This window comes from Zingiber officinale, chromosome 10A (assembly GCF_018446385.1).
Source record: "Zingiber officinale cultivar Zhangliang chromosome 10A, Zo_v1.1, whole genome shotgun sequence".
Taxonomy (NCBI): Eukaryota; Viridiplantae; Streptophyta; class Magnoliopsida; order Zingiberales; family Zingiberaceae; genus Zingiber; species Zingiber officinale.
In genome coordinates this window covers 92,961,946-92,986,972 of record NC_056004.1, presented here as the reverse complement: position 1 = coordinate 92,986,972, position 25,027 = coordinate 92,961,946, and the positions used below count along the sequence as shown (strand labels likewise).

Sequence of the window (25,027 nt, the reverse complement as noted above, 5' to 3'; positions counted from 1 at the left end):
AGACTAAGTAAAGAAAAGCAGACACCAGAGTTTTACTTGGTTTGCAATCAGGGGATTACTAATCCAAGGAATGTAAGCGCACTATTTGATTCTCCTTTGAGCGGAGTAGCCTCTTTACAATGTTGACAGCATAAATGAAAAGAACAGAATAGAAAGCACAGAAAGAATTGATTACAAGTGAGTTAAAAACATCTGTGCAAACCAGTGCTATATTTATAGCACTGGTCGGGGCGCCCCGAAGGGGTTTCGAGCGCCCTGGGGGGATAAAACTTTATCCCCCAACGTTCAGATCGAGTTTGACTCGATCTGGTCAAAAACTTCAGTCCGGGCGCCCCGAAGGGTTCCGGGCGCCCCGGACCCCAAAAGTCAACTCTGGTTGACTTTTTCCGTCCGGTCGCTCCGCTTCGGTTCAGCTCGTCTCGGTCCGGGTTTTCTGTTCCGGCTCCACTAGCTTGGGTGATCTCGGCCATCCGGAATAGGGCTCACCCGAACCCATGTTCCGGCCTTCTCCTCGAGCAGCCTTCCTTCCCGTTCTCGTCCCTCGAACGCCGAGTACGTTCTTCTCTTCCACCGGTATACTCTTCCGCGGTCACCTCGTCCCTCGGACGCACCAAGCCCGTCGGCTCTCTCCCGTGCCATCCTTCTCGCTAGCCGCGTCTTCCGCTCGACTTCCTGTGTTCCTAAGCTCCTGCACACTTAGACACAAGGGTTAAACAAACGCAGGACCTAACTTAGCTTGTTTGATCACATCAAAACACCTTGGGGTTCCAATACTTATGACCCTAGGGATGGAACCCTAGGCTTGCTTGTGGTTGGCGCCGAGAGATGAGGGAGAAGAGAGGGGCGGCGTGACTAGGGTGAGGGTGAAGAAAAGTCACGACCAAAATAACTCTTCGCTAAATTATTTTCCCTATTTATATTAAGTGGTTAATTCGCCCAACTTAAGTATAAATATAATTGATTTCCTTTTCTTTCAGCACGACCCTGCTGGGTTCACTTGGTTACTAGAGTTCACCATAAGGCGTAGGACCCAATAGGTCTCGGGTTCAATTCCTGCGTAGGCTATTTTACGATTCTATTTATTTTTGCTACTTCCGCTACTCTAAAAATTCTGTAAAAATATCTTAAAATTCCTGAAAAATATTAGGATATTTCTAATAATTATTTTGAGAATTTTCGGGCGTTACAGCTTTTTATGGGCATGTTGAAGGGTTGGGAATCAGATGTATGACAGCATTTATGGCAGCATAGTCTTTTAGTATAAGTGGGAGATTGTTGCAGTGTATACTAAAAGCCTACCTTTTGTATATACATTTATAAGAATCACATTGGTCAAGTGACTATATTTATATATACCAAATATAGATGTTCAATTAATTTATATTGTAGATAACATGGTGTGTGGTGTCACACACAGAGGATCATGTTATCAGTACCTTATAAGTTATAAACAGTAGCTCACGACCAAGATGGAAAGGAACAAACCATTGGAAGGTCATAGTGTAATTAGGTATTAGTTTATCTTAACTATATAATTACACTAGTACACTTAGAGTGTATTGAGTAGGACCATTTGAGGTCGTTTCTTTTATACTGACTTTATAAAGGAACAAAGACCTCAGTTATTATGGAGGTGTGTACTCTTAATCCTAATATAATAACAAACACATATATTTGATATTTATTTCTTTAATTTATCAATGGGTGAGATTTAGTTCGATAAATCAATAAGTCTGATAAGTTGGGAAATGATATCACTTATAGTGTGTGTTGTTGATTATAGAAGGAAACTGTGTCCTAGTAATCTAGGTTGATAATGACCCCAAGAGGAGCTCATAAGGATTGTCATGTTAAACCCTGCAGGTGGACTTAGTCCGACATGATGATAAGGTTGAGTGGTACTACTCTTGGACTAAGATATTAATTAAATGAGTTGTCAGTAACTCACTTAATTAGTGGACATTCGACATCCTAAACACAGGGAGACTAACACACTCATAATAAGAAGGAGCCCAAAAATATAATTTGGGATTGATGCGGTAGTTCAATAATAGTTCTTTAGTGGAATGAATTATTATTGATGAAATTAAGTTATGTGTTCGGGGCGAACACGGGATGCTTAATTTCATCGGGAGACCAAAACCAATTCCTCCTCTCGGTCCCTATTGTAGCCTCTTGTATATAGAGATTTATACCCACCACATACCCACATTCTTACCCACTTTTGGTGGCCGACCAAGCTAGCTTGGAACCCAAGCTAGGGTCGGCCAAGACCCAAAGGTTGAGCCAAGTTGGTGGCCGGCCAAAGCTTGGGTCCCAAGCTTAGGTGGCCGGCCACTAGTATATTAAAAAGGATTTTTTTTATTAAAATTATTTCTTATGTGGATATCATGGTTTTAAAAGAGAGTTTAAAATTTAAATATTTCCTTTTATAGCTTTCTACAAAAGATTAAGAAAAGATTTGAAATCTTTCCTTATTTGTAGATTGAAAGGAAATTTTAATTTTGAGAAAACTTTCCTTTTTAATCATGATCATAATTTAAAAGAGAGTTTTAAAAATTAAATATTCTCTTTTATTAGTTTCTACAAAAGATTAAGAAAAGATTTGATATCTTTCCTTATTTATAGATTGAAAAGAGATTTTAATTTTAAGAGATAACTTTCCTTTTTGGAAATTATCCACATGTTTAAAAGAAATATTTTAATTTATAAAATTTCCTTTTTATAACCCACCATGAAGGGAAAAATTATTGGAGAATTTTTTTATAAATTTTCGAAAACAAATTAGGAAGTTTTAATTAAAACTCTCTTTGTTTTGGGGAGAAAAGTGGTCGGCCAAATAATTTGGAGAAGAGAAAATTATTTTTAATTAAATAAATTTTCCTTTTCATGGAAAAAGAATTAAGGAAGTTTTTATTAAAATTTCCTTATTTGCCAAGACCAAGGATTATAAAAGAGGGGGTAGAGGTGCCTTCATGGTAAACAACTCTATTCTTTTCTTCCTCTCTTTTTCTCCTTGGTGTGGACGACCCTTAGAGGTTCTCCCTCTCCTCTTCTCTTCTTCTCTAGTGGCCGGTTTTATCCCCTCTTGGAGCTCTTGATGGTGGTCGGTTCAAGCTAGGAGAAGAAGGAGAGAAAGGAGGTTTTGTTTCTTGCATCCCTTGGAGCTTGGTGGTGGTGGCCGGACCTCTACTTCTCATGGAGAATTCTTGGTGGCCGAATCTAGCTTGGAGAAGAAGGAGCTTGGTGGTTCTCGTCTCGGAAGATCGTTGCCCACACAACGTCCGAGATAAGAAGAGGAATACGGTAGAAGATCAAGAGGTTATTTTGCTTACAAAGAAAGGTATAACTAGTAATTGTTTTCCGCATCATACTAGTTTTCTTTGTATAGTTATTTATGGAAATACCAAACACAAGAGGCATTAGATTCTAGAGTTTTCAAATTTGTTTTCGAGTTTGTGTTTTTTTTTACTTTGTCGAATTTGTGATTCGATTGTTCCTTTTGGTTAACCTAGAGTTATTTAAGGAAATAAATATTAGCTTTCCTTAAAAGGCTTTGCCTAGGCGGTGGTGGTTGCTCCCATATCCAAGAAGGTCATGTGCCTCGCCATGCAGTCCCGGAAGCCAATTTTGGAAATTAATATTTATGGAATTAATAACTTAGGTAGATTTGAATTAATAGTGTTAAGTTCCGCTTGCGATTCAAATCTAAACCATTAAGAACAGATAAGTTAAATTTGGAATCAATGATGTTAAGTTCCGTCTGCGATTCCTAATTTAACTTCTAAAGAACACAATAGGTTATTTAAGGAAAGGTTCGATACTTGAACAAAATTTTTGTACAGTGGAGCCGGTACGGTTTTCCTAGGACTAACCAACAAACTCCCAGAATATGCTTCTTTTCTTCCAACCACACTTGCACATCCTAACAAGATATTTATTTGTCTCATCAGAATTAGGCTAAGATACTGGGAGAAATCCATAACTATCTATTTGTTCAATGATTTCTTCACCTGAAACATGGACTGCTGGGGGAGGTTTTCTGACTACAATATTCTTTATAAAATTTTTCTTATTTCCCCTAAAAGGGTGATCCAGTGGTAGAAATTTACGATGATTATCAAACCAAGATACCTTCCCACTGCAAGGTAATGAAAATGCATCAGACTCTGTCATGCAATGAGGGCATGCTAATTTACCAGCCGTGCTCCATCCCGACAACATTGAGTATGATGAAAAATCACTAATTGTCCATAATAAGGCAGCATGCAATGTAAAATTAGTTTTACTTGCAATATCATAAGTCACCGACCCTACATTCTATAATTCATTCAGCTCGACAATTAGAGGTTGCAAGAAAACATCTATCTTATCTTTTGGATTGGCTGGATCAGGAATAAGCATGGTAAGGAACATAAATTCATCTTTCATGCACATCTATGATGGTAAGTTGTACGATGTTAATATAACTGACCAAGATGAATATTGTTGTCCTGACTGACCAAATGGTTGAAATCCATCTATAGAAAGACCCAATCTCACATTAGTGGTTCCATTGCAAAGGAGGGAAATACAGTATCAAGATATTTTCATGCAGGAGAATCACAAGGATGACGCATTATACCTCCTTTGTGCTCATGCTCATGATGCCACAACATGTGGCTAGCTGTAGTTGCAGATGCATATAAACGTTGAAGTCTAGCAGTTAACGGAAAATAATACATCACTTTCCAAGCAATATTTTTCCTCTTCTTCCCTGGTATGCAAGTACGATGCTTAAAACGAGGGTGAGTACAGATTTTACATTCATTCAAATCACTGTCTTCATTCCAAAATATCATGCAGTTGTTTATACAACAATCAATATTCTCTACAGGTAAACCTAAACCTATGATCAATTTCTTTGTTTCATAGAAGCTATCAGTCATTATGTTATCAGCAGGGAGTAACTCTGACATCAATTGACAAATGATATCGTAATATCTTTCTGAAAAATGATGTTCTGCTTTCATATTCAATAACCTTGCAGTAGCTGATAGTTGAGAATGACTAGAAGGAATGTCTTCCAACACTTCTCTTTCACTAGCCTTTAACATTTCATATAGTTGCTGATATTCAGGGGTTGATATTTCATCTATATTCGAATAATCAACTGCATTCATCGTATCTTGAACCATTGATTGCATTGAAATATCAATATTACTTGATGCTTCAGGAGCGATAACAGTAGTCCCAGAAGATGAACCACCGGAAGGCCCAATTGGTTCATATAAATAAGGCTCTCCGTGACAATACCAATTGTAGTAATTTGGCACAAAACCATTTTTACATATGTGCATTTTTACAATATCCTCATCACAAAATGCTCTATTTTGACATTTTTTACAATTGCACGGACACCGTAACTCAGCATCATTCATACATTCTGGATGACTTTTAGCAAAGTTCACAAACTGTTCAACTTCAACAATAAAATCATGTCTGATAAAACCATTGTCTAATCGATTGTACGTCCAAGCTTTGTTCATATACATTGTTACCTAATGAGAATATAATTTGAAACATTATTAAACTTGTATCACTTGAAATAAGCTTAAATAAGACATTATGTGCAAAATTTCATCTCACGATCATCGTATCATATTACCAAAAATCTCCTCTACACTAAAGCAAATAAATGAAACTAATATACACATGTTGTTCCTTAGAGCATCATTAAATGAAATAACCATACATATATGAAAGTAAAACGAATCTAGCCGAGAGCAAGCAGGCCCCCGCGGCTGGCCGCGAGCAGGCCCCCGCGGTTGGCCGCGATTAAGCAGCGAGCAAGCGCCGCAACCTGTGGCGGCCAACCTCACAGCCGACAGCCTACGGCGGTCGGCATGCCGCAGACAAGCACCTACGGCGTCGACCTCCATCAGCCGACTTGTGGCGGCTAGCAGCAGGCCGCGGCGGCCCGTCGGCAGCGAGCAGGCCGTGGCGGCCCGCCGGCAGCGAGCAGGCCGCGGCGGCCCGCCGGCAGCGAGCAGGCCGCGGCGGCCGCCGTGCGTGTGAAAACGAACAGACGAGGGAGGAGAGGAGAAGCATACCTGAGTCGCTGGTTGCGGATCGCGGTGAACAGGAGAGGGCACGAGAGATCGTCGAAGCTAGAAAATCGCTGAAGCTGAAAGAGGAGATCGATCGTGCGAAGAGGAATGGGCCCGGTGCCCTAATTCTAATCTGCGTTACCGACTGAATTACAGTTCTGTCGGTATGTACAGACGGAATTAGGTTTTCGTTGGTATTTATCGACGGAAAGTCCATTCCATCGGTATATTTACCACCCGCACCCCGTTAAATAAAAAAGCCCGATGGTTTGTACCCGTTAACCGAAGGTATTTATCGACGGAATTATTAATTCCGTCGATAATATCCGAAACCCTCTAATCCGAACTAACTCGGATCTTAACCGATCGCATGATTTTCCGACAAAATTTAATTTCATCGGAAATTACTGACAATATTTAATTTCATCGATAAATCGATCAGTAATTATAGACATTTTTGTAGGGAAAGGCTCCTGTTGAATTAGAATATTTTGGCATAACTCCTCATTCATCATAGATGAAAGTTGAGGCACTATCATCCTAAATCTCTTGGAAGCGTCATCCTAAATCTCTCAGAAGACTTTTCGATTACTTTCATTTTTTTTTTCTTATGGATATTCAAATGATTTTACAGGATAAGAATGCCTCTTTAATGAATTCCTTGTTATTTTAGTTTATGCTTTTATTATATTATGTCATGCTTTCTTGTATTATATTCACGTGGCTTGGGCTATATAAGTTCCATCAGTGAAGACTTTGGAAGAGAAAATAAAGATGCTATGAAATGATCAAGCATATTAGTTAGGAAGAATTTATCCTTCCCTTAGATTTTTCATGATATTTTATTGTCTCCATTGAGTTATGGTTTATTATGATTTATCCCTTCGGATGGGTCTAATGATTAACACAAGATATTATCATAATGAAATATGGAGTTTGAATCTCAGTAAAATCAAGGTAAATATCTTCCTTATGTGCTAGTCACTATTCTAAATGCTAGTAGCCGCTTGTGATTTACCTTCTCTGTATTGACCTTGGGACGGATTGACGGGGGTACTAGCCGTCCATGATTTACCTCCTCCGTATTAACTTTAGGACGAATTGACAAAGACATTAGAGATGAATATATTCATTTTTTACCACAATTATGATGTTACTATTTCCCTACTGCAATGGTCATCATTAGTGTCCGCTGATTTAATAACAATCTCATGATCCCCTCTTTCGGCAATGCTCCGTTATTAATAATTGTTAGAATATCCATATTTCCTTATAAAATATATAATTTAAGATAAAAAAAAATTATTTTATTATATTCAAGATTGATTGATATCTTGACATAGGAGAAAAACAGGATAATATGACAAAATGATAGATTGCCGATCAAGGACCCCACCTTCCCAACCCGGTCGGTGCAGTAATTCAACGACACGTATATTTATTCAATATAGAAATTCGGATTACACTGATACAAGACATGAAAATTATGAGAAATTACAATTCCGTTAACGTAATAGTTCTTATATTCATACCTTGTTCTTCTAATATGCTTTCACTCTTTTGTAATTATCTCCTTGATGAGTCTCTCTAAATTTATCCAAGATCCACCGCCAGTTTTGGCTGCCTTAAATGCTTTCTCTTGCCATTCCATTGCTTTCTTCTTCATCTCCTTCCCCTCCTGCCCTCTCATCAGCTTCTCGATTAATCTCGCCACCTCTTCCCTCTTTACATCTTCATTAATCTCCATCCCAATGCCCCAAACCGAGCATATGTACCTGCAATTTATTTGCTGATCCCCAGAGAATGGCCAACAGATCATGGGAACCCCTGCGGAAATGCTCTCCGTTGTCGAATTCCATCCGCAGTGGGTCAAAAAACCTCCGACCGCGGCATGAGACAACACTCTCTGTTGCGGGCACCAGCTTGTGATGAAGCTCCTTCCTTTGGTCATCTCCGAGAACTCTTGTGGCAACAACACTGTGCCGCCCACAACAAGGTCAGGTCTAATAGCCCAAAGGAACGCGCACCCACTGTCGGCCAGACCCCATGCGAACTCCAACAGCTGTTCACTCGTCAAGTTTGCCATACTACCAAAGTTGACATACAACACAGAACCCGGTTCCTTCTCGTCTAACCATTCCACGCAACCAAAGTCCTCTTTCCACAGGTTTAATCTACCGAACGATGCGATTGATGAATCATTGGGAATGTACTGAGAAAGCAGGCACATGGGGCCGATGTCGAACACCGGAGGTAGCATCGATGAGCATGCGTTAAGCAGTGGTGATTCTAATTCAGAGAACGAGTTGAAGATGATTGCCGTGGCTTGGTGAGAAGCATGAGTCTCATCAATGATAAGGTTGAGCAATATGTCCTCTCGGTCGGTGGTTCGTACGAAACTTGTCAAGTCTCTCATTCGGACTTCTATCATGCCTGGTCTCTGATCAATGATGGTATCCAGGTAACCATTTGTAAGATCATCTTCGCCTAATAAATTTGACCATGATGCATAAGTTGACTGTCTAGCTAGAGCCATCTTTCAAGTTTAGCTATACTTACTTTTCAATGGGATGATTCCCCTCTCCATCAACTCCTTGCAGTAGTAGAAGTCCAAGAAGCCACACACGCTAGATGGGCAGTAAAATACATTAGGGATCCCCAATTTGGCGGTGGCATTAAGGGTAAAGCTGGCGAAGCAGTCCGAGATCACGCAATTAACGGGCGGCACTGGCACACCAGAGTTCGGATCGTTCATTGCAGATAAAAGCTTGAGAAATGAAGCAGGGCAGTTGTTTTTGATTGCTAGACTGTAATTAGGAATGTCTTGTCTGTGTTCGTCGCCGTCGTTGAAGGGCGAGATCCCGTCGGGGATGCTGGCGAAGCGGAAGTCAGGGAGGCCGTCGAGGGAGGAGAGTGATTCGGGATTCTTGAGGAAGCGACGGTGGACGAACTCGGTGTTGACAAAGGTGATGAAGAAGCCCTTGGAGTGGAGGACTTTGGCGAGGTTGAGCATGGAGTTGATGTGGCCTTGAGCAGGGGCTGCCATGCACACGAGATGAGCTTTGGTTGAGCGCTCCATGTCTTGGTCTTGTTTGCCTTGCCTCGGATAGAAACTAACATGGAGGAGCCAATTCGAGCTTTTATATATCTCCAACAAAATTGTACTAATAAAAGCTGTCAATTGAAGAAAAAACGATACCGAGATTAATTAGTTGGTGTTGCAGTGCAAATAATCCTCAGACAAAGCTTTCGATGTACTCTGATAAGTCTTTTGATCTTTATATAGAATCTTATTATCATTGTGGCAGATTGTTTTCATTGACCAAAATGCTTTCTTGTTTTGTGATATCAGTTTTCGTGGGAGCCAAGGATGCATTAATTAACTCTATGCTGACTAAGATGCTTTATTATTTTCTGATATCAGTTTTCGTGGGCGCCAAGGATGCATTAATTCAATGATAAATTAGGTAAGAATATGAGAAGATCAATCTTCTATTAAAAATTTTTTATTGACCATCAAAATACTCATTATGGCAAATTCAGAAGTCCACCCATAGATGCATTAATTAACTTTATGTCGTTGGATATTGATTTACAGGGACAAAGACAATAAGTTGGCAGGGGTGGTTTTGTCGTTGACTGCAGGCAGATTAAGACCTTGTCAACATGGACAGATCTACGCAGGAGAGCAAACACTAAATAATAATAAGAAGAATAATAATAACGGTAAATTAGAAAAAAATCTTCAATCACAATGTTAATTTTGTATGTAATCCTCATGTCTAAAAAACTTTGTTTCCACTCCCTGCATGTAAAGTATTACTTGTTTCAACTCCCTCATACAAATATTGATACCTAAATTGCTCCTCAAATTTTTTAGGTACAAAAATTTCAAAATTGAGTACAAAAAGTTCAAAAAATGAGTATAATTCTTTTTAAAGTCAGTACTTTATATTAAAAATTGAGTATATTTTCTATCAAAATTGTCCCTCTTATTTTTTAGGTATAAAGAGTCTAAAAATAAGTATAATTCATGTTAAATTCAGTACTTTACACTATAATCTAGTACTCTATACTAGGATCGAGTATATTTTCTATCGAAATTAACCCTCATATTTTTCGGTACAAATAGTCTAAAAATGAGTATAATTCCTATTAAATTCAGCAAATTAAACTAAAATCGAGTATATTTTGAGGTGAAAAAAGAATCGTACTCAATTTGATAGAAAATATATTAGATTCTAAGTTAATATACTCAATTTAAGAGAGTTTATACTGATTTTTAGACTTTTTGCACTTAAAAATATCATGGGCAATTAGGTAAAGATATTTGACTGGGGAGTGAAAATAAAGATTTTCATGGATGGGGACTACATGTAAAGATTTGTTTGTCAATAGGGACTGCATGTAAAATTACCCTAATAATAATAATAATAATAATAATAATAATAATAATGATTTAGAAATGAAAATTTAGGATGAATATTTTTCATCCTAAAATCACAATAAATTTGACGATAAAAATAAGATTTGATCCAAATTAACAACGAAAATCTATAACAAAATATTTTCATTGTAAATTCTCAATGAAAATCATTTTTGTCGCAAAATTCATCCCAGATTCTGGAACGAATTCAGGATTCATCCCAGATTGAAAAAATTTAAAAAATATATAAAAAAAATTATAACAGACGAATCCATGAATTCGTCTCAAAAATGATTTTTTTTTTAAAAAAAAATAATCGGAAACCTTAAATATGGACATAGAGACATCGGAATTTCATGAAACAAATTTCTATGTGTTCGTATCGTTTTCCTGATCATAAAAATGTCCTCATCCATAATTTTGACCTAATATTTTGAGCGTGGTGATTTTTTAACCCAAATTTGACGTAATTTGGGTTAAAAAAGTTGTCACACTCAATAAATTAGATCAAAATTATAAATAAGGACATTTTTACAATTAGGAGAATGATATGAACATATGGAAACTTGTTTCATAGAATTCCGATATCTCTAGATCCATATTTAACCCTTCCAATTTTATTTATCTTTTTTTAAAAAAATTTATATTCTGGGACGAATATAGGATTCGTCCCAAATTTCGAGATGAATCCAGGATTCGTCCCAGATTTTTGGGACGAATCCATGGATTCGTCCCCAATTCTAGGGCAAATCCTGGATTCGTCCCCAATTCTAAGGCGAATCCTGGATTCGTCCCAGAATTGATTTTTTTTAAAAAAAAAAAAGAAAAAAGTAATCGGAAACCTTAAATATGGACCTAGAGATATTGGAATTTCATGAAATAAGTTTCTATGTGTTCGTATTATTCTCCTAATCATAAAAATATCCTCATTCATAATTTTGACCTATTATTTTGAGTGTGGTGATTTTTTAACCCGAATTCGATGTAATTCGGGTTAAAAAATTATCACACTCAATAAATTAGATCAAAATTAAAAATAAGGATATTTTTACGATCAGGAGAATGATATGAACACATAGAAACTTGTTTCATAGAATTTCGATATCTCTAGATCCATATTTGACCCTTCCGATTTTATTTATCTTTTTTTTTAAATTTTCTATATTCTGGGATAAATCCAGGATTTGTCCTAGATTTCGGGACAAATCCATGGATTCGTCCCAAAATTGATTTTTTTTTTAAAAAAAAATAATAATTGGAAGTCTTAAAAATGGACCTAGAGATATCGAAATTTCATTAAATAAGTTTTTATGTATTCGTATCATTCTCCTGATCGTAAAAACATCATCATTCATAATTTTGACCTAATATTTTGAGTCTGGTAATTTTTTAACCCAAATTTGATGTAATTCAGGTTAAAAAATTATCACACTCAATAAATTAGATCAAAATTGTTGGTGCAATATTCCCTAGGTCAAGGTTGACCTGGTTGACTGAGCTTGAATTGGTTTAAGCTCGAGTCTTGATGTTTGAGTTTCGATGTTTGACAATACATGGAGACAAGACATGGAGATTGCAGGTGCAATTGTTCATGTCGTAAGATTGTGAAGAAGAGTAAAGTAGGTCAAGTTTTGACTGGATACTTGACTGAAAAATCCTGGTGAGTGAAGCCATGCAGAAGGAAAGTCCTGGTGAGTGAAGCCAGGCAGAAGGAAAATCCTACTGAGTGAAGCTAGGTGAAAGTCCCGGTGAGAGAAGCCAGACAGCTTAGAAATCTTGGTGAGTGAAGCCAGGTGAAAGACCTAGTGAGTGAAGCTAGGCAGTATGGGAAGTCCTAGCGAGTGAAGCCAGGCAAATGAGAAGTCCTGGTGAGTGAAGCCAGGCACAGGAAATCCAGATGGATCAAGGTTGATCAGACATCTGGTGGGGATAAGTCCAAGTGGGTCAAGGATGACCGGACACTTGGCACGAGGAGAAAAGTCCAAGTGGGTCAAAGGGATTGACCGGAGACTTGGTGAGGGAGACCTAGCAGGTCAAGGATGACCGGATGCTAGGCGTGATGTACCAACAAGTCATGGTTGACTGGATGTTGGATTTAGGGACTCTTGGACTTGATTGGGCAAGTCCACATGGGCTGGATCGATCAACCGATCGATTGGCTCATGCCCAATCGATCGGTTGATCGATTGGGAGAGTGGCGATCACACAGAACAGCTCTGGATCGATCAACCGATCGATTCAGAGCCTCCAATCGATCGGTCGATCGATTAGGAGTCGCGATTCTGCGCGATAAGCCCTGGATCGATCAGCCAATCGATCCAGGCATTTCTCGAGAGCACAGAGGCACTCTGGATCAATCGACCGATCGATCCAAAGCCTCCCCAATCGATTGGGAGCAATCTGATCGATTGGGATTCGACCGTTGGCGCGGATAAAGCCGTTGGCGAGCGTTTTTCTGCGACCACTTCCTCTCTTCTCCACAAGCGATCACGACAGCTTCTCCACAGCGATTTTTCTTCTCTCACCGCCAGTTCTTGAAGGATCTTGGAGAGACATCCAAGTCAAGAGGCGTGTCTACAACAAGAAGAAGAAGCTATGGTTAGGGTTTCATTGTACAAATCTTGTAAGCTTTCCCTTGTATTTGCTTCTCTTTGTTTCTTGTTGTATTGAGAGTATTGTAGGGCTTCTCCGCCTTCGGTAGTTACCGAAAAGGAGTGTTTTTATAGTGGAGGGTACGTGAGTGTGTGGATCCTTGGATTAGTCACCTCTTCTTGAGGTGGATACCAAGTAAATCCTTGTGTTAGCATTGTAGTTGTTGTTTCTTGTATTTTCCGCTACATATCTTTGAAGAAACAAGCAACGAAGAGCACGATGAGCGCGAAGAGCTATTCACCCCCCCTCTAGCTACATATTTGGTCCCAACAAGTTGTATCAGAGTGAGGAAGCTCTTCACCGGAATCATCGCCGGAAGGGGCAACAAAGCTAGAGGGTGTAGAAGTTGGAGCAAATTCTATCAAGTCAAAGACTTCATCATCAAGCTCAACTTCAAATGGAATTCCAAGATGGTCTTGGATTCGACACAAGGGTGCCTCCACCATTCACAATGATGAGCTTCGATCTTTGGAGATCAAGGATCGAGAATTTCTTAATGGTGGAGATAGAGCAATGGTTTGCTCTAATGGAAGGCTTCGAAGCTCCAAAGAATTCAAAGGGCAAAATTCTCAAGAGGAGCAAGTGGAGCCAAGACCAAATCCAAAGATGTGAGGCCAATGACAAAGTGACCAAGCTTTTGGTCAATTTATTGTCAAGCAACATCTTGGAGCAAATTGGAGATTTTGAAGATGTCAAAGAGCTATGGAGCAAATTGGCCAAGATTCGTGAGATCCCCTCCACTGTACCAATCCAAGAAACATCCAAAGAGGGCGAATGAATGGAGCAAGATCAAGAGGAGGAGAATTCCGAAGGTGAGAGATGCTCATCTTCCGAAGAAGAAGTCCAAGAAGCTTCATCTTCAAAGGAATGCAATGAAGAGGGCAAGTAGAGGACATACTCCTTGTTCCATGTACAAGATGAAGATGAAGAAGCCTCCACCTCTAGGATTGAGGGGGAGTGTAGATCATTGACACCGGAGCAAGAAGAAGCCTCCACATCCGGGTCAAGAGAAGAAGAGGATGAAGAAGCTTCCACCTCCACAAGTCAAGTCAAATCAAATGGAGGATCAAGTGTACTCATCCCTACACATGAAGGTATAAGTGTTTCAATTAGAAATAAAAATCATATTATATGTTTTGAGTGTAGGTAACATGAGCATTATAAGAGTAAATGCCCCAAATTGGCCAAGAAGAAGGACCAAGTGGCACTAAAGGGCAAAGAGAAGCCTAAGGAGATCGTTCTTGGAACAAAGAAGAGAAAGGAGCACATTGTGTGCTTCTCTTGCAACCAAAAGGGACATTATTGGAGTCAATGTCCCAAGGGGAAGAGAACGGCCAAGGCTCAAGGAGGAAGCACAACTCAAGGGGGAGCCTCTAAGGTAAAACGAAAAGTATATCATTTATTGAGCCTACCCCTTTGAAAAATGGTAAAAAGCATGCTAGTTCAAATTTTTATCATTTTAATGCTATTTACCACAAAAATAGGAAGCATGATGGCATTAAGGAAAAACATGTAGCTTTTCATGCTAAAACCACTTAACCTAGGGTTAGGTAGGTAAATAAAAATTTAGGCAAGAATTCTAAGGATTTTAGTTATAAGCCTAGAAACAAAAATGCTCAAGGATTTAGTGAAAAATCAAAATCTATGGATTTATGGGAAGAGAATCAAGTCTTGAGGTCAAGACTTGATAAAATGGAAAAGACCCTAAAAAGGATGGAAAATATCCTTAAAGGGCAAAATGAGCATAACCTAGGTTTAGGACAACAAAAGTCATCCAATGCCCATAGAGGTTTGGGATACAAATCAAAGGCTAAGAAGGATGTAATTTCTTACCATAGGGTTCCATATAGCTATGGAACTGAGTCTAGGTCAAATGGTCAAGTCAAAAATACTAGGAAGGTTATTCCTAAGAGTATTTTTGCAACAAAAGTGACTAAGACTTCTAAGAAGTCCAAGAAAGTCACAAAGAAGGTCACAAGGGAAGAAATCCCTAGAGTTGACCTAGAAAATGTGACCAAGACTTCTAAGAAGCCTAACAAGGTCACTAAGAAGGTATCTAGGGAAGTTATCTCTAGTGAATACCTAGAGCATCCAAGGAGCACCAATAGGTTTTGGGTTCCTAGGAGCATTTTCTCTACCCCTTAGATGGGTTAGAGAGTGTCAACTCTAATTGAAAGGGTAATTAACCCAATCATGATAAAGTTGGCACTCTAAGAGCATTTTCAAGGTTATTGTTAACCTTTGAAAATGATAAGGATTAATGGCTTACTCTTGGAAAGAGTAAGATGTGCCAAAAATTTGAGTATTTGGATATAGTTTTAATTGGCACAAAAAATCAAGTCTAAAGAAATGCCAAGTTGGGATGTTGGCATTCTATTGGGAAGTTAAAGGCAAGTCTAAGCCTTATTTTAATTTCTTACTCTTTAAAAGAGTAATTTGTGCCAAAAATTTGAGGTTTTTTTTAAATTTAAATTGGCACAAATTAGGAAAAGTAAAAGAAATGTCAAAATTGGGTTTTGGCATTTCTTGGGAAATAGTGAGCAATCTAGGGTTAAATTTTAATTTAGCTAAGGGTTAAGGATACTTAGAGAGATAATCTAGGTATTTCTTTTATGCTAATTTGTCATGCTTTATTTGCCCATCATATGTCATGGCATCATGTTTATTTTTGCATTCATGTTTTATTATGAAAAACACAAAAATACCATGTCATGTCATACATACATCATGTAGTTATAGGAAACTTTCTTTTGAAAATTATTTCTTTTTTATGTATACCATAACATATCATGCACTATTTTAATTCCTTGCAATTTAAGGACAAATGACATTTATTAACAAATCACATCCTTGGTGGATGTTCATAATTGCAAAATGCCTAGATCGATATGCATGATCCCTAGATTAGGGCAAAACCAAAAGTTTACATCTCACTAAGAATTATAAGGTGACTTGTATGTGGTTTCGTACACATTAAATACAAGTGAGATGTTAGGATGATGAACAAAACACAAGATGTTGATTTAGTGCATTCTTGTGAGTTTTAAGTTCATCAAAACACATAGTTATGTGTTTTCCAATCATTGGGAAAGCTAATGTATAAGTCATGTGCATTGAGCCCAAAGAACATGGTTGGAAATTGGTTTTGAAAATAGTTTTAAAATGCTTTTTGAAAACCTTGATGAAGACTATCTTTTGATAGTACTCATCATTGAAAAGTTAGACACAAACTAGAAGAAAACACTAAAATTTTTACAAGTTTTCTAGTTTGTGTCAATCTTGAAAAATATGAAGTATTTTCTTAGAAAACTATTTTTCCTTGATAGTATATGCCCTAAGGAATGTCTACATGAATTTTCATAATTTTTCGAATTTTGTAGAATTTTTGGGGAGTTTCTGAAATTGACTGAAATTGAATTTCAGCCTTTTCAGAGCTTCAATCGATCAACCGATCGATTGAAGTGCCTCAATCGATCGGGCGATCGATTGAGAAGGCATTTCTCGCTAGCAGAAGCTCGCTGGATCGATCAGCCGATCGATCCAACGTAGTCTGAATTGATCAGTGGATCGATTCAGAAGGGTTCAATCGATTGTGACCCAACTCCAATCGATTGGGGATGCTGATTTTGGCTGGGAAAGCCTGATTTCAGCATTTTGAACCCCTTTTTAGTCTAGGTAACCACTCCTAACCCCTCAAACACACATTTGTATACATTTAGGGGGAGTTTTTATGATGAAAACAAGGATGGATTGGTTAAGGGAGACTAAATAGAGGTTTAGGTTGAGGTTTGGTTTCAATATTGAATTTTTGAACCTCAAAATTTCTAAATTTGGGTTTCCTAAAGGTTTAGGGATTCCAAGTTATTGTTGGTGCAATGACAGAAGTTACGTACATGTCTTTAGGGGGAGTTACTCTTTAAGGACATGAAAACTTATTTTTCATACACCTTGGAAGGTGGTTAACCTTCTTTAGCGAAAATGCTCAAGGTTGGGTATTTGAATGTAATGAAGAGTGGATGTCTTCATTATTTATGTGGTGTTTGCTCACGGGTGAGCAATTGATGACAATGAAGGGTATGAGACCTTCATTTAAATCGTGTGTGAATATATCAAGTGGTATATGCTCAAGGATGAGCGTTTAGAAAAATGAAGGGTATGAGATCTTCGTTTTTGTGTTGTGAACAACGAGTGAAGTTGTCAACAACGTTGGATAATTCTTCAGGGGGAGATTTTTTGATGTGTGCCAATAGGGGGAGAATGTGTGGTTAAGTTAGGCCTTCATTACTTAAGAGGAAGTTTGCCCTCTAGAAAAGGAGGAGAATGAAGGAAACCATCATTCTCATATTGGCATGAAGGAAATTCATGTTGGAGTGTATACTGAAAGCCTAAGATTTTGTAAACATTTGTTTTGAATAAAGAATCACATTTGGTCAAATTATCTACATTTGTTTGTAGTTGTTCAATTAATTTATATTGTAGATAACATAGTATGTGGTGTCACATACATAAGATGATGTTATCAGTACCTTATAAATTATAAACAGTGGCTCACGACCAAAATGGAAAGGAACAAACCATTAGAAGGTCGTAGTGTAATTAAGTATCAGTTTATCTTGATTGTATAATTACACTAGTACACTCAGAGTGTATTGAGTAGGACCATTTGAGGTCGTTTCTTTTATACTGACTTTATAAAGAAACAAAGACCTCAGTTATTATGGAAGTGTGTGCTCTTAATCCTAATGTAATAACAAGCACATATATTTGATATTTATTTCTTTAATTTATCAATGGATGAGATTTAGTTCGTTGAATCAATAAACCCGATAAGTTGGGAAATGATATCACTTATAGTGTGTGTTGTTGATTATAGAAGGAAACTGTGTCCTAGAGATACTAGGTTGATAATGTCCTCAAGAGGAGCTCATAAAGATTGTCATGTTAAACCCTGCAGGTGGACTTAGTCCGACATGATAATAAGGTTGAGTGGTACTACTCTTGGACTTAGATATTAATTAAATGAGTTGTCAGTAACTCACTTAATTAGTGGACATTCGATATCTTAAACACAGGGAGACTAACACACTCATAATAAGAAGGAGCCCAAAAATGTAATTTGGGATTGGTGCGGTAGTTCAATGATAGTTCTCTAGTGGAATGAATTATCGTTGATAAAATTAAGTTGTGTGTTCGGGGCGAACACGGGATGCTTAATTTTATCGGGAGACCAAAACCAATTCCTCCTCTCGGTCCCTATCATAGCCTCTTACTTGTAGAGTTCTATACCCACCTATACCCACCTTCTATACCCGCCCAATAGGGGCCGGCCAAGCTAGCTTGGGAAACAAGCTAGGGCCGGCCTAGGTATAAGATTGGGTGGCCGGCCCTAGCTTGAACCCAAGCTAGTGGGGGCCGGCCAAAATAAATTAAAAAGAATTTTAATTTTAATTTTTATTATGTAGAGAAAATAATTTATTAAAGAGAATTAAAATTAAATTATCTCTCTTGTAAAATTTACAAAAGATTAAAGGAAGAGATTAGATCTCTTTCCTTATTTGTAGATTGGTGAGATATTTTATTTTCTCTTTAAAAATTATTCACATGTTGATAAAATTAAAATTATAGAAATTTCTTTTATTAACCATGTAGAGATTTTTAAAGAGAAATTTTAATTTTTAAAATTTCCGGAAACAAATTAGGAAGTTTTAATTGTTGATTGAAACTTGTCCAATTTGTTCTCCAATGATGTGGCCGGCCAATGTAGATTTAATTGGGAAATTTTATTTTATTTTTCTTAATTAAATCATGTCAAGGAAATTAAGAAAATTTTATTGTAATTAAATTTCCTAATTTGCCTAGGCCAAGGAATATAAAAGAAGGGGTGAGGGTGCCTTCATGAGACACAACCTCTATTATTTTCTCTCCCTCTTTTGTTCCTTGGTGTGGCCGGCCATCATCTCCTTCTCTTTCTCTTGTGGTGGCCGAATCTCCCTCTTCTATTGGAGTTCTTGTGGTGGCCGGATACTACTCGGAGAAGAAGAAAAAGAAGGAGAGAAAGCTAGTATCTCTTGGAGCTTGGTTAGTGTTTTGATTTTCTTCCTTGGTGAAGCTTTTCCTTTGTGGCCGAACCTAGCAAGGAGGAGAAGGTGGTTGGTGGTTTCTCATCTCGGAAGATCGTTGCCCACACAACGTTCGAGGTTAGAAGAGGAATACGGTAGAAGATCAAGAGGTTTTTCTACAAGGTATAACTAGTAATTTTTCTTTCCGCATCATACTAGTTATTTATGGAAATAATACCAAATACAAGAGGCTTACGTTCTAGAATTTCGAATATGTTTTTCGATGTTGTGTTCTTTTGTTTTTTCTTTTCCTTGTGATTTGAATGTTCTCTTCGGTTAACCTAAAGTTATTTTAGGAAATTAAATATTAGATTTCTATAAAAGGTTTTGTCTAATCGGTGGTGGTTGCTCCCATATCCAAGAAGGTCATGTGCCTCGCCACGTCAGTACTGGGAACCAATTATGGAAATTAATATTTAATGGAATTAATAACTTAAGGAGACTTGGGTCGAACGTGTTAAGTTCCGCAGGAGATCCAAGTCAAAACCTAAAAGAACAAATAGATTAAGTTTTGGATCAAACGTGTTAAGTTCCGCAGACGATCCAAAATTTAATTTAAAAGAACACATGGTAGCTAGGAAAAGGTTCAGACCTTTGTACAAAATTTTTTTACAGTGGAACCTATAGGTTTTCCGAGTAGCAACCAACAGTTCAGGCTATGGGATTAACCTAACTTACAAGTTCAGGTTATGAGATTGTTGGTGCAATATTCCCTAGGTCAAGGTTGACCTGGTTGATTGAGCTTGAATTGGTTCAAGCTCGAGTCTTGATGTTTGAGTTTCGATGTTTGACAATACATGGAGACAAGACATGGAGATTGCAGGTGCAATTGTTCATGTGGTAAGATTGTGAAGGAGAGTAAAGTAGGTCAAGTTTTGACTAGATACTTGACTGGAAAATCCTGGTGAGTGAAGCCAGGCAGAAGGAAAGTCCTGGTGAGTGAAGCCAGACAGAAGGAAAGTCCCGGTGAGTGAAGCTAGGTGAAAGTCCCGGTGAGTGAAGCCGGACAGCTTAGAAATCCTGGTGAGTGAAGCCAGGTGAAAGACTTAGTGAGTGAAGCTAGGCAGTATGGAAAGTCCTGGTGAGTGAAGCCAGGCAAATGAGAAGTCCTGGTGAGTGAAGTCAGACAAATGAGAAGTCCTGGTGAGTGAAGTCAGACACAGGAAATCCAGACGGATCAAGGTTGATCAGACATCTGGTGGAGATAAGTCCAAGTGGGTCAAGGATGACCGGACACTTGGCACGAGGAGAAAAGTCCAAGTGGGTCAAAGGGATTGACCGGACACTTGGTGAGGGAGACCTAGCAGGTCAAGGATGACCGGATGCTAGGCATGATGTACCAACAGGTCATGGTTGACCGGATGTTGGATTTAAGGACTCTTGGACTTGATTGGGCAAGTCAACATGGGCTGGATCGATCAACTGATCGATTGGCTCATGCCCAATCGATCGGTTGATCGATTGGGAGAGTGGCGATCGCACAGAACAGCTCTGGCCGATCGATTCAGAGCCTCTAATCGATTGGTCGATCGATTGGGAGTTGCGATTCTGCGTGATAAGCCCTGGATCGATCAGCCGATCGATCCAGGCATTTCCTGAGAGCATAGAGGCGCTTTGGATCGATCGACCGATCGATCCAATGCCTCCCCAATCGATTGGGAGCAATCCGATCGATTGGGATTCGACCGTTGGCGCGGATAAAGCCGTTGGCGAGCGTTTTTCTGCGACCACTTCCTCTCTTCTCCACAGGCGATCACGACAGCTTCTCCATAGCGATTTTTCTTCTCTCACCGCCAGTTCTTGAAGGATCTTGGAGAGACATCCAAGTCAAGAGGCGTGTCTACAACAAGAAGAAGAAGCTAGGGTTAGAGTTTCATTGTACAAATCTTGTAAGTTTTTCCTTGTATTTGCTTCTCTTTGTTTCTTGTTGTATCGAGAGTATTGTAGGGCTTCTCCGCCTTCGGTAGTTACCGAAAAGGAGTGTTTTTATAGTGGAGGGTGCGTGAGTGTGTGGATCCTTGGATTAGTCACCTCTTCTTGAGGTGGATACCAAGTAAATCCTTGTGTTAGCATTGTAGTTGTTGTTTCTTGTATTTTCCGCTGCATATCTTTTAAGAAACAAGCAACGAAGAGCACGACGAGCGCGAAGAGCTATTCACCCCCCCCCCCTCTAGCTACATATTTGGTCTCAACAAAAATTATAAATAAGGACATTTTTATGATCAGGAGAACGATATGAACACATAGAAACTTGTTTAATATAATTCCGATATCTCTAGATCCATATTTAGTAAAACATATATAGTTCAATACTAACTAAGAAAGTTATTGTTCAACGCATGTTCGTATATATGGTTGAAACCTTAAATACAAACATAGATATATCAGAATTTATAAAACAATTTTCTATGTGTTCGTATCATTCATCTGATCATAAAATGTCCTCAACTATAATTTTAGTATAATATACTGAGTGTTGGGAATTTTTAATCCGAATATGATCTAATTCCGGTTAAAAAATCACCACACTCAAAATATTAAGTCAAAATTATGGATGAGGACATTTTTACGATTATGAAAACGATATGAATACATAGAAATTTGTTTCATGGAATTCTGATGTGTCTAGATCCATATTTAAGCCTTCCGATTATTTTTTTTATAAATAAAAATCAATTTTGGGATGAATCTAGGATTCGTCCCCAAATCTAGAACAAATCCTGAATTCGTCCCAGAATTGATTTTTTTTTTTTTTTTAAAAAACTAATCGGAAGGCTTAAATATGAACTTAGAGACATCGGAATTTCATTAAACAAGTTTCTATGTATTCGTATCATTCTTATGATCGTAAAAATATCCTCATCCATAATTTTGACCTAATATTTTGAGTGTGGTGATTTTTTAATCTGACACTACAAAAAATAAGGCATTCTGGGACAAAATTTGGGACGAATTTAAAAAAAAATTTCGTTGCAAAAATTTTTGGGACAAAATCAGGGACGAAAATTTTTTCGTCCCAAACTGGTTGATGCTAACTTTTGGAACGAATTATGGTTTGTTGCAAATTTGGCAACGAATTTGGGGACGAAATTGGCGACGAATAAAATTTTCGTCCCCAAATTCGTTGCAAAAAAGTATACAAATTTGCAACGAAAACTGTTTTTGTTGCAAACTTAGGAACGAATTTGGGGATGAATTCACATAAATTATCTGCCAATTTTGTCTCTATTTTTGCAACAAATTTGGGGACGAATTCGGTGACAAATTATTTTTTGTTGCCAAGTTTGTCCCTAATATTGCAACGAATTTGGGGACAAATTCGGTGACAAAATTTTTTTTGTTGCCATTTTTGTTCCTAATTTTGCAACGAATAATAAATTTGTTGCAAAACTGGCAACGAATTTGGGGACGAATTCGGTGACAAATTATTTTTTGTTGCCAAGTTTGTCCCTAATATTGCAACGAATTTGGGGACAAATTCAGTAACAAAATTTTTTGTGTTGCCATTTTTGTTCCTAATTTTGCAACGAATAATAAATTTGTTGCAAAACTGGCAACGAATTTGGCAACAAAAACTTGCCAACGATTTAAATTATCGTTGCCAAAATCGTTGATAAATTGCATAAGCTGTTGGAACCCCAAGGTGTTTTGATGTGATCAAACAAGCTAAGTTAGGTCCTGCGTTTGTTTAACCCTTGTGTCTAAGTGTGTAGGAGCTTAAGAACACAGGAAGTCGAGCGGAAGACGCGGCTAGCGAGAAGGACGGCACGGGAGAGAGCCGACGGGCTCGGTGCGTCTGAGGGACGAGGTGTCCGCGGAAGAGTACACCGGTGGACGAGAAGAGCGTGCGCGGCGCTCGAGGGACGAGAAACCGGGAAGGAAGGCTGCTCGAGGAGAAGGCCGGAACATGAGTTCGGGTGAGCCCTATTCCGGAAGGCCGAGATCACCCAAGCTAGCGGAGCCGGAGCGAACAGACCCAGACCGAGACTGGGACTTAACGGAGAAGTGATCCCGGACAAAAAGTCAACCGCAGTTGACTTTTTTCTCCGGGGCGCCCGGAACCATTCCGGGCGCCCGGAGCATGATTTTGACCAGATTCGCGATATTCGCAAACTGACCGTTGGGGGATAAAGTTTATCCCCCCGGGGGCGCCCGGAACCACTTTCAGGCGCCCGGACCAGTACTATAAATAAAGTACTGATCCGTACATTGAATACAACGAACTTGTAATCAATTCTTTCTGTGCTTCCAATTTTGTTCTTTTCATTTGTGCTGTCAACGTTGTAAAGAGGCTACTCCGCCCAGAGGAGAATCAGATAGTGCGCTTACATTCCTTGGATTAGCAATCCCCTGATTGCAAACCAAGTAAAACTCTGGTGTCTATTTTTTTTCTTTACTTAGTCTCTTTTATTTATTTATTACAAGTGTTGATTATATAGTTGAAATCCGAGAAAGGTTCGAGTTTAATTTTGTAGGGCAATTCACCCCTCCCCTCTTGCCGGCCTCCAAAGGGACCAACATAAGCATTTGATAAATTTTCATCCCAGAATTCGTCCCAGATTCGGGGACGAATTTTGGGACAAATTTTGTGGATTCGTCCCAGAATTCGTCCCAGAATCTGGGACGAAATCTGGGACGAAAATATTTTTGTCCCAAATTACGATAGAATTGGGACAAATCATTTTCGTCACCAAATTCGTCCCTATATTAAATATTTTTTCCAGATTCAATTTATTTCTGCAATCCAATCCATAAATACATAAACACCAAATTCAAATAACAAATAATATACATTCAACACATCCTAATTTAACATACAATATTAATAATTGAACTCAACTCATAATTCAACAAATATAAAGATCTCAACAAAGTTTACAAGATCCATCTTGTTCAAGCTACTAGAAAATATGATACAAAGTTAAACAACCCAATGTTTTATAAGTCCATCATCCATCCAAGAAGGTAAATAAACTAAGAATACATCAAGTCATCTTCGTCTGTCAATCTCCTTTGCCTACATAACAACAAACAAATAAACCAGATCATGTGTAACAAGAAAGATTGTAAATATGATACGATATGACCATGTAACAAGAATGATTGGAAACAAGACATAACTGTGAAATTCCTTAAACATTCAAATAAATGCCCTATTTACCAACGATATAAATTACGAAGTTGCGGTTGCATAAAATTATTCAAGAGGCTAAGAGATATATATAGGGTTTCACCATGATATGCAATAGGATGACCATCTTAGGTTCTAATCAGCCTTATACTCTTTTAACACTCATCCTGAAGCAAAACATTCATTCTACTTCAAGCACACTTTAAACCTCAACAGCCTTGTTTTGCAAACCTCTAAGGATTAAAGAGAAATGATTTAAGAATCCAGAAAGCCTAGTATGTCAGCAATTCAATTACTTAACTGAGATAGGAAATTTTTAATCACTCTACAAGTTTGTTTTTTCTATTTTGAGAGTCTTATTGAACATGAACAGAATATTGCAAATGGATAAAAATTCTTCAAGAGGCTAAGAGATATATAGGGTTTCACCAAACAATAGTTGCAAGGTTGGTCATCTAAGAGTACGTGCATTCAGCCTTCTACTCTAAAACACCCATGCTTGAAGCTAAGCAAAACATTAATTCTAGTTCAAGCACACTTCAAACCTCAATAGCCCCGTTTAGCAAATCTGATTAAAGAGACATGATTTAAGAATTCAACAAACCTATTA

The 25,027-nt window shown here is 38.2% G+C and overlaps 1 protein-coding gene and 1 long non-coding RNA gene across 3 annotated transcripts; one reads left to right on the top strand and one right to left on the bottom strand.

Moving 5' to 3' along the window:
- Nucleotides 1-7,506: 7,506 nt before the first annotated feature.
- On the bottom strand, nucleotides 7,507-9,450 carry LOC122028222 (7-deoxyloganetin glucosyltransferase-like). 2 transcript variants are annotated; one of them, XM_042587253.1, is made up of 3 exons: nucleotides 9,289-9,450; nucleotides 8,649-9,202; nucleotides 7,507-8,576 (listed from the first exon to the last, which is right to left on the bottom strand). In XM_042587253.1, the coding sequence occupies exons 2-3, from the start codon at nucleotides 9,166-9,168 to the stop codon at nucleotides 7,642-7,644; spliced, it is 1,455 nt and encodes a 484-aa protein (XP_042443187.1). In that variant the 5' UTR covers nucleotides 9,169-9,202; nucleotides 9,289-9,450; the 3' UTR covers nucleotides 7,507-7,641. The 2 variants fall into 2 exon arrangements, with proteins under 2 accessions (XP_042443187.1, XP_042443188.1); XM_042587254.1 differs by having other exon boundaries at nucleotides 8,649-9,325.
- LOC122028223 lies at nucleotides 9,209-9,885 on the top strand. The gene is made up of 3 exons (XR_006124677.1): nucleotides 9,209-9,343; nucleotides 9,442-9,556; nucleotides 9,688-9,885. It is a non-coding gene; the product is annotated as an uncharacterized LOC122028223 (long non-coding RNA).
- The last annotated feature ends 15,142 nt before the right edge of the window (nucleotides 9,886-25,027 follow it).